This window comes from Antedon mediterranea, chromosome 4 (genome assembly GCF_964355755.1).
Source record: "Antedon mediterranea chromosome 4, ecAntMedi1.1, whole genome shotgun sequence".
NCBI classification, from domain to species: domain Eukaryota; kingdom Metazoa; phylum Echinodermata; class Crinoidea; order Comatulida; family Antedonidae; genus Antedon; species Antedon mediterranea.
In genome coordinates this window covers 34,110-44,613 of record NC_092673.1, presented here as the reverse complement: position 1 = coordinate 44,613, position 10,504 = coordinate 34,110, and the positions used below count along the sequence as shown (strand labels likewise).

General features: G+C 31.7%; 1 protein-coding gene across 1 annotated transcript; it reads left to right on the top strand.

The window, feature by feature from the left end:
* On the top strand, positions 1 to 10,504 carry LOC140048110 (phosphatidylinositol 4-kinase type 2-alpha-like). Its single transcript, XM_072093131.1, has 8 exons — positions 1 to 609; positions 1,272 to 1,472; positions 1,818 to 1,949; positions 2,481 to 2,634; positions 3,349 to 3,513; positions 3,624 to 3,757; positions 3,992 to 4,051; positions 6,967 to 10,504. The coding sequence occupies exons 1-8, from the start codon at positions 187 to 189 to the stop codon at positions 7,135 to 7,137; spliced, it is 1,440 nt and encodes a 479-aa protein (XP_071949232.1). The 5' UTR covers positions 1 to 186; the 3' UTR covers positions 7,138 to 10,504.

Here is a 10,504-nt window from a genome sequence, read left to right as displayed (position 1 = left end):
AACATCATACACAAGAAGTGGACTTTGTTGAGTATTTTATTTGTACTGTGACGACCAAATTAGCTGTTGAGTATTGTAGTAAAGAGGAAAAATCAACCTTTATATTTACATAATAAATACAACTAGGTGTTAGCTTATTTAGTGACTTGTGGCGTCCATTATCCGACCTCACCGGTCCTAGGCCCAATGAGTACCGCAACCGCAGTAAAGGCCGATCAGGAGGAGGAAGACACCACCGATGTAACCACAGCCGTGTCAGTTATGGAAAATGGATCTAGGCCTAATAGTCAACGTGTTGTAAATTTAGCCCCTTGTGATCCCCCGCCTGACGTTATATTCGCACCTCAAACCCAACGATTAGAACAGTCAAGATTAAGTTCACCCACTATGACGTCCTCTACGACAGAAAGACAACCTCTTTTACGTAATAGTGTTAGTGATCATGAAACAGAACATAACTATTTTAATACATTTGAGGATGATCCAGAATTTACAAGGATTGTACAGTCAGCTGAAAGAGCAATTTCCTTGGAGGTTTATCCAGAACGAATATATCAGGGTTCAAGTGGAAGCTATTTTGTAAGAAATGCTGAAGCCCAACAACCAGGGGTAATATACAGTAACTAGGCCTACTGTGTTTAATTTGACATACTTTAATAAATAGGGGTTATTGTTCCCACACGGCAGAACGCAAAACTGTCCAACACACTGTTATTGGTATTGGGATTGATCAATTAAATAGCTCACGCATGCACACTACTCAGTAATGTACTTGTCAATTGTATGACCCACTTTAGGTCTATACAACCCCAGGGAAAGGTTCGTCATGGGTGCGTCATTTACAAATAATTATTGACTCAGGGGTAAAAAAACCTAAATGGTACTTCACATCAATGAACACACAATGGTGTGTCAATGTCACTTTTCCACCCACCCGAATGGCTGTGTGTTTGATTCCCTGGCATCTTAAATAAACATATTTTTTAGGAAAAGGGTTGCGGCTTTGCTCATCATGCCTAGTAGAGGGATGTTTTTTAGAAGGGTAAGCTATCTTGCGATCAGATTCCAATAGTTTGTCAAATCTCTAACAATTGGCAGTTTTGTTTCGGAATGAACTATATTACAGATTGCTACACCATTATATAGGTTGTAAATGAAGTTTAAATTTGGAAATTTTTCAAGATAAATGTTAAATATCAAATCTTGTAGGAGATTTATTTTAATTTATTCTATGAAAAATATAGTTTATGTAAATTTCTTGTGATTCACAGAAAATTATAGCAGTCTTCAAACCAAAAAGTGAGGAGCCCTATGGTCAACTGAATCCCAAATGGTCAAAATGGCTACAAAAGATGTGCTGCCCATGTTGCTTTGGACGTGGTTGTCTTGTTCTAAATCAGGGTTATTTATCGGAGGCCGGAGCATACTTGGTTGACCGTAAATTATCATTAGACATTGTACCTAAAACAAGAGTAAGTTTGATTTAATTAGTGAAATTCTTCTACCTAGAATGTTATTATAATGCTAAAATTATTGAGCAATACAACAGGATCCACTGTATACTCATATTGACAAATACAATCACATGATCATTGGTCATGATCCTTGAATAGTGACATTTTCTATACACTCCTCATTTATCAGGTTTTGTTGGTCACATGACTGGAAGACATCCCACAATTTTAGTTTTTACATTATATTCATTGGTATTATTAATATTATGATCAGGTGTATCTGAAGATTACATCCACTTCACCAGATATTATTCAATATTACTGTTCTGTATCTACATAATTAATTATTCTTTTAAATTGCAGGTAGTTAAGTTAGCAAGTGAAACATTCAATTATTCAGCCATTGATAGAGCAAAATCAAAAACAAAAAAATTTACCTATGATAAATTTCAAACACTAGGCAAACATTTTCACCGACTTGGTCTACCACCAAAGGTATAGTATTTGTTAATATCAAATATAATATTTACCGACTTGGTCTACCACCAAAGGTATAGTATTTGTTAATATCAAATATAATATTTACCGACTTGGTCTACCACCAAAGGTATAGTATTTGTTAATATCATATATAATATTTCCACCAGTAGTAATCTATTTAATTAGATAAATATGTGTTTACATGACCTTAATTGTATTCTTGATCTTTGTTTGTATAATTCATGACAGTTATTTACTTTAGATATGGAAAAATTACAAGCTGTTTCTGTTCCATGAGCATTTTTTAGGTTTCTGATTCTGGTTGATATATTTAGTTTCAAATCAAGAGAGAAAAATATTTCTAAAAAGATAATAAAACATGACTTATTGCTTTCTAGTACAAAACCTGCTCATATAAATAATAATGTATTATATCAGTATTATTTTAAAAATGTTTAGCATGAGAAAAAAATAACTGAAAGTGAAAATAAAGATATTTCTTCAAGTGACTGATATCCTGTAAATAGTATTTTTTTCTCCTTTCAGACTGGTTCATTCCAACTTTTCGTTAGTGGTTATAAGGATGCTGATTACTGGTTAAGAAGATTTGATTCAGAGTCTTTACCTGAATCAACGGCTAAAATATTTCAACTTCAATTTGAAAAGCTTGTGTGCCTCGATTACATTATTAGAAATACAGGTAAATGTACATTATCTACTAATTAATATTAAATCAATGTATGTAGTAAAAACGTTTTACTGCTCCATTGGCTGTGAAAAAAATTGTGGGAAAAGTTTGACCTCACAATAAAATGGAAAGCAAGCGTTATATTCATAATGAAACTATATAATAAAACCAGCCTACAAGAATTATCTTGCCTCGAATATACAGAAATATACTCTGGTTGGTTGAATAGGAAGATTTTTAATTAGCTGTTAAGTTCTTGAAAATTGAAATATATTTTTTAACATAAGAGAATTGGTGCATGTTGCGGGCACCCCTATTAATTCACCCTTAACTCTAACCATACAAGTATTGCCAAATTGATAATAAGAAGTTTACATTGGAAAGGTCACATAACTATGTTTCACTTTGCTAATCATTATTCAAAACCCAAGGTAGCCATCACTATTCCTGAAAAAAAGTTGTGCATTCATTGGCAAATATAATTGCCCTAGAAGTCGGTGCATTAGCAAATATAATTGCCCTAGTAGTCGGTGCATTGGCATATATAATTGCCCTAGTAGTCGGTGCATTGGCATATATAATTGCCCTAGTAGTCGGTGCATTGGCATATATAATTGCCCTAGAAGTCGGTGCATTGGCATTTTATAATTTCCCTAGTAGTCGGTGCATTGGCATATATAATTGCCCTAGAAGTATGAAATAGTTTTTATCAATCTCTTGCTATAGATCGTGGAAATGATAACTGGTTGATAAAATATGAGAAATCTGAAGTGGATGAAACGGATGGAGATGATTCTGACTGGAGTATAGTAAAGCCTCCAGACATTAAAATAGCTGCCATTGATAATGGATTAGCATTCCCTTTCAAACACCCAAATGAATGGAGAACTTGTAAGTCTACCTAAATTTATTTTAACATAAATTATTTTTGTCTACACTAAAAGTGCATAAAGAACATTCTGAGACCGTAGTTATTACTTACTTACTCATTTTATTTTCAGATCCATATCACTGGGCATGGCTGCAGCAAGCAAAAAAGCCGTTTTCAGATGAAATTCGAGACCATGTCCTACCGTTACTTTCAGATATGAACTTTGTTGAAGAACTTGTCTATGAGTTGTACGAATTATTTAGTGTAAGTCAAATTTGTTTTTAACATGCTTCATCATCCACACTCACTACTACACTCACACTATCTTTTACAGGATTATTCATTCCTCACATCTTTTATCATATTCTGTTTTACACCCACATATCTATCTTTTGCATACCCATTATTTTAATCCTTCTTCCTTGCTTCATACGTTTTTTATAATTTTTATGATTTGTAAATTAGATATTATCCCTATGTTATGTTATTTCTACTCAGGAGGATAAGGGATTTGATAAGGCGCTGTTTGAGAAACAAATGTCTGTGCTACGAGGCCAGGTGAGAGTTTAAAATGTTTGCAATATGTGAAAAGGAAAAACAACTTTGACTTTCTGTTATTATATACTAATATCTTATAAGTGAATGTCAATCATTAGAGCTACATTATTCTGATTTGCTAACCTCTAAGCAGTCAATATCTGTATAATATCTTATAAGTGAATGTCAATCATTAGAGCTACATTATTCTGATTTGCTAACCTCTAAGCAGTCAATATCTGTATAATATCTTATAAGTGAATGTCAATCATTAGAGCTACATTATTCTGATTTGCTAACCTCTAAGCAGTCAATATCTGTATAATATCTTATAAGTGAATGTCAATCATTAGAGCTACATTATTCTGATTTGCTAACCTCTAAGCAGTCAATATCTGTATAATATCTTATAAGTGAATGTCAATCATTAGAGCTACATTATTCTGATTTGCTAACCTCTAAGCAGTCAATATCTGTATAATATCTTATAAGTGAATGTCAATCATTAGAGCTACATTATTCTGATTTGCTAACCTCTAAGCAGTCAATATCTGTATAATATCTTATAAGTGAATGCCAATCATTAGAGCTACATTATTCTGATTTGCTAACCTCTAAGCAGTCAATATCTGTATAATATCTTATAAGTGAATGCCAATCATTAGAGCTACATTATTCTGATTTGCTAACCTCTAAGCAGTCAATATCTGTATAATATCTTATAAGTGAATGTCAATCATTAGAGCTACATTATTCTGATTTGCTAACCTCTAAGCAGTCAATATCTGTATAATATCTTATAAGTGAATGCCAATCATTAGAGCTACATTATTCTGATTTGCTAACCTCTAAGCAGTCAATATCTGTATAATATCTTATAAGTGAATGTCAATCATTAGAGCTACATTATTCTGATTTGCTAACCTCTAAGCAGTCAATATCTGTATAATATCTTATAAGTGAATGTCAATCATTAGAGCTACATTATTCTGATTTGCTAACCTCTAAGCAGTCAATATCTGTATAATATCTTATAAGTGAATGTCAATCATTAGAGCTACATTATTCTGATTTGCTAACCTCTAAGCAGTCAATATCTGTATAATATCTTATAAGTGAATGTCAATCATTAGAGCTACATTATTCTGATTTGCTAACCTCTAAGCAGTCAATATCTGTATAATATCTTATAAGTGAATGTCAATCATTAGAGCTACATTATTCTGATTTGCTAACCTCTAAGCAGTCAATATCTGTATAATATCTTATAAGTGAATGTCAATCATTAGAGCTACATTATTCTGATTTGCTAACCTCTAAGCAGTCAATATCTGTATAATATCTTATAAGTGAATGTCAATCATTAGAGCTACATTATTCTGATTTGCTAACCTCTAAGCAGTCAATATCTGTATAATATCTTATAAGTGAATGTCAATCATTAGAGCTACATTATTCTGATTTGCTAACCTCTAAGCAGTCAATATCTGTATAATATCTTATAAGTGAATGCCAATCATTAGAGCTACATTATTCTGATTTGCTAACCTCTAAGCAGTCAATATCTGTATAATATCTTATAAGTGAATGCCAATCATTAGAGCTACATTATTCTGATTTGCTAACCTCTAAGCAGTCAATATCTGTATAATATCTTATAAGTGAATGTCAATCATTAGAGCTACATTATTCTGATTTGCTAACCTCTAAGCAGTCAATATCTGTATAATATCTTATAAGTGAATGTCAATCATTAGAGCTACATTATTCTGATTTGCTAACCTCTAAGCAGTCAATATCTGTATAATATCTTATAAGTGAATGTCAATCATTAGAGCTACATTATTCTGATTTGCTAACCTCTAAGCAGTCAATATCTGTATAATATCTTATAAGTGAATGTCAATCATTAGAGCTACATTATTCTGATTTGCTAACCTCTAAGCAGTCAATATCTGTATAATATCTTATAAGTGAATGTCAATCATTAGAGCTACATTATTCTGATTTGCTAACCTCTAAGCAGTCAATATCTGTATAATATCTTATAAGTGAATGTCAATCATTAGAGCTACATTATTCTGATTTGCTAACCTCTAAGCAGTCAATATCTGTATAATATCTTATAAGTGAATGCCAATCATTAGAGCTACATTATTCTGATTTGCTAACCTCTAAGCAGTCAATATCTGTATAATATCTTATAAGTGAATGCCAATCATTAGAGCTACATTATTCTGATTTGCTAACCTCTAAGCAGTCAATATCTGTATAATATCTTATAAGTGAATGTCAATCATTAGAGCTACATTATTCTGATTTGCTAACCTCTAAGCAGTCAATATCTGTATAATATCTTATAAGTGAATGTCAATCATTAGAGCTACATTATTCTGATTTGCTAACCTCTAAGCAGTCAATATCTGTATAATATCTTATAAGTGAATGTCAATCATTAGAGCTACATTATTCTGATTTGCTAACCTCTAAGCAGTCAATATCTGTATAATATCTTATAAGTGAATGTCAATCATTAGAGCTACATTATTCTGATTTGCTAACCTCTAAGCAGTCAATATCTGTATAATATCTTATAAGTGAATGTCAATCATTAGAGCTACATTATTCTGATTTGCTAACCTCTAAGCAGTCAATATCTGTATAATATCTTATAAGTGAATGTCAATCATTAGAGCTACATTATTCTGATTTGCTAACCTCTAAGCAGTCAATATCTGTATAATATCTTATAAGTGAATGTCAATCATTAGAGCTACATTATTCTGATTTGCTCATAAAATGTTGTTAATGATATTGAGTATAACACCAATATTCACAACTAAGCCTATGGGCTTCACTTGCATGTTTTTTATGACAAGAAAACATGTTTTCTTATTTTTTATCTACTAAAAACGATTATTTTATTCTTTTTTTAGATACTCAATCTCAGTCAAGCTCTCCGAGATCGTAAGTCACCTGTAAATCTTGTTCAAATGCCACTTGTTGTTGTTGAAAAGAAAAATGATGGACCTGGCCGTGTACGACATTTGAGCGACACATTTACTCAAAGTTTCCAAAACAACGTTGCGTTCTTCAAATGCTGTTGATAATATCTTGTTGGATCTGATATAATATACTGAGAAGAATGTAAATTTTATACTTGGTGTACACCTCATATTAGACACAAATCTTTCATTAACATGTCATTACACAAATATATATGCATCAACATAGGGTATATAGATTTTAACATATTTAGAGATATATATAGACAATATTCACACAATGTATGATCAGTCCATGGAGGTATAAAATGTTTATACTTCCATGATCAGTCTACTGAATTTAGTGAAGGTTGTCACTCATTAGGAAAGATGTATGTAAATTGCAGAACTTCAAATACTATTACTTGTACATTATTCATTAATAATAATGTGATTCATTCATATTCACATTCACTTTGAAACAGTCGAAATATTACAAACTAAAGTATATGTACAGTCTTAGGGGTCAACATTTGAGTAGAAAACTTACAACTGTCCCTGAACAGAAAAAAAAACACATATGCTGTGACATATCCCTAAATTATGTTGGCATAGAAATTATTATTATATCAAATAATATCAATCAAATACTGAACTTAAGGCAAATATGATTATATTTGGAAATACCATATACAGTTTTTAGAAAATGTTTCAATTTTTAACCAGAATTACTGAAAATGGTTAAATAACTGCACTTGCACAGTTAGTTCTGTTTATATTGGTTTGCTACAGCATTCAAATCAATGTTTTAAATCAGTACACTTAATTGGATCATTGAAGCTTTCTGCTTATAAGGTGTTCATTCGTGAACATTATATTTTGTAAACAATTGATCAGATGAGTGATTGGCTAAGAATATTGTAAATTTCAAATTACATTAAAATTGTTAATGGGATTATTGATACTGGTAATATAAATATTTATTTGGTATCTATACTGTGTAGCAATATGAATACACTGCTGTACAGTGGACCTTAATGAAACTTAGTCACGCATAAGGAAACTATTATTGAATGTCTATGCTGGTAAATTGGGATAATACACGTTTTTGTGGCATATTTACATGTTTTAAAACTTGCATATATATTTTTTCACAAAAGACAATAAATAAAGATATTCTTACGGTTATATGTGGGATTCAAATATTTGGTCCATGTTTAGTGGAAATTTTAAACAATTCTATAACAATGTTTTTTTTTGTTGTAGGGGCCTAATTTTCTTTTGCTTTAATTCTATTATTTTAAATCGGGGTAGCTTCAAGTAGCTTCAAGTATCGGGGTAGCTCCAAGTAGAATAATTTACGTTTTACTCTTCTTTTTATACTTTTGTTCCAACATGATTATCCTGAAAGTTTTTACTTAAAAGTCATTTATCACTTTCTTTCATGCAGTTTGGTACTGACTATTGTACAAACATAAACAGGTGAATCAACCCTACAAATAATATACTTTATATGCTATATTATTTTGTATGGTTGATTTTGTCTTCTAAATTTAGTATAACAGTATAATAATAATTAACTGGCTTAGCTTTATGCAGAGGTGTACTTTCCTTTTAAATGGTTAATACAATTGTGTCTTTCAACCTAAACTATAAGAAATGAAGATTTTATTTATATTTTGTTGTGGTACAAAATTGTAATAGCTACTGGTGTTTAATGTGGGCCTGTTGATGAAGTGCAATAAAAGGAAATAATTATTTTTAGATTTTTTTCCAAGTTTGTTGTGGTTACAATGCTTCAGCCAATACACCAAATTATATTTGAATATTGAAATAATATGCAATTGCGGTTAAGGTATATGAGTAGATTTGTTACAATAATGTGGTACAAATAATAACGTTATTAGGTATAAGTGCAATTTGGTCCTGGGCGTATAGTAGTATAATGTGTTTAGTATTAATGATATTCCACTTGCATATAACATTGCACTTTTTTAATTTTGTCGAATGCTTTAATCTTAAGTTGACTTACAAACTCATTGTTTTGCTTATATGCCTACATTGTCATTGGATGCCAATACGATAAGTCACTTTTTTCAGTTACTCCAATTATTGACCTAATCATTAATTGCGAATACTTCGTAAGAAAAGAAAACAATAAAAATGATTAAAATAAAATTTATGTTTAATTATTATTGTATTATTGACCACCACTATCATTGTTATTATAATATTATTTATTTATTTCAATTAAATGTAATTGAATTATAATTTTAACTATTTTTCTCTTATGCGCCACTAGGGGAATTTAAGTGAGGATGTAACTTATAAAGAACACAATGGCAGACCACAGGGGACGAATGTGCCTTAACATGCATCGTTTTTTAAATACACAAAACAAAAATAGCACATCTCTACAAGTATTTCATACTGAGACAACAACCTTTCAGAGGAGTATTTGGTGTTTATAACACTCGCTGTCCAGTAATCATGATCGACATGATGGTTTATTGTGAGGAACTTTATTGTTTCTGTTTAATAGTGTGATGGACAACCGATGTTCATCATGAAGGACCCAGTTTCTGGTCATCACGAGGGACCCTGTTTGTGTTCATCATGAGAGACCCTGTTTCTGTTCATCATGAGGGACCCTGTTTCTGTTCATCATGAGGGACCCTGTTTCTGTTCATCATGATAGACCCTGTTTCTGTTCATCAGGACACTGTTTCTGTTCATCATGAGGCACCCTGTTTTGTTCATAATGAGTGACCCTGTTTCTGTACATCATGAGGGACCCTGTTTTTGTTCATCATGAGAGACCCTGTTTCTGTTCATCAACAGGTACCCAGTCAGTAACTCATGGATACCTGTTTAAATTGTTTGTAATAATATGTGTACAATACAATGACAATTTTGTAGTAGTCTTTTCCCCTAAAAAATGCATTTATTGGAATTTATTTCTTGTTGTTAGTGCATAATGGAGTTTAATATTCTCGTATTCAATCAAGTTCGGGGATTACTGTAATAGCCCGCTGAGAGGGTTTATCGGATAACATTGTTTCTAGCTTGAACCAAATATGCTATGCACAAACCCAGTAGGAGACGTCCCTCTTGTCCTTCCTCCCTCTATAGCTCCTAATCATCCATCGAAATATTGTCTGCTAGTGGTCTATCGAACAAAGGGCAAAGAACTAATAAGAATTACCCCAATTGTTTAAAATTGTTATATTATAGCTTGGGGAACAAAATGAATTTTCCTTGTGAATTTACGATAAAAAAAAAACCATATAAGAACCGCGCCAACGACACCACTGTACTAATAAATAATAATGTTCACATAGGACCTACTGCCTTTTGGTGCCTTATTAACGTGCTTGACATTATTATGTTTTGGGATGAGTGCTATTGCGTTTCGTGTTATTATTTTGTGTTTAAAAAATTGCCCACAATAATTTTTCGTTATTTTATGAAAAGAAAATGTGATCGACTT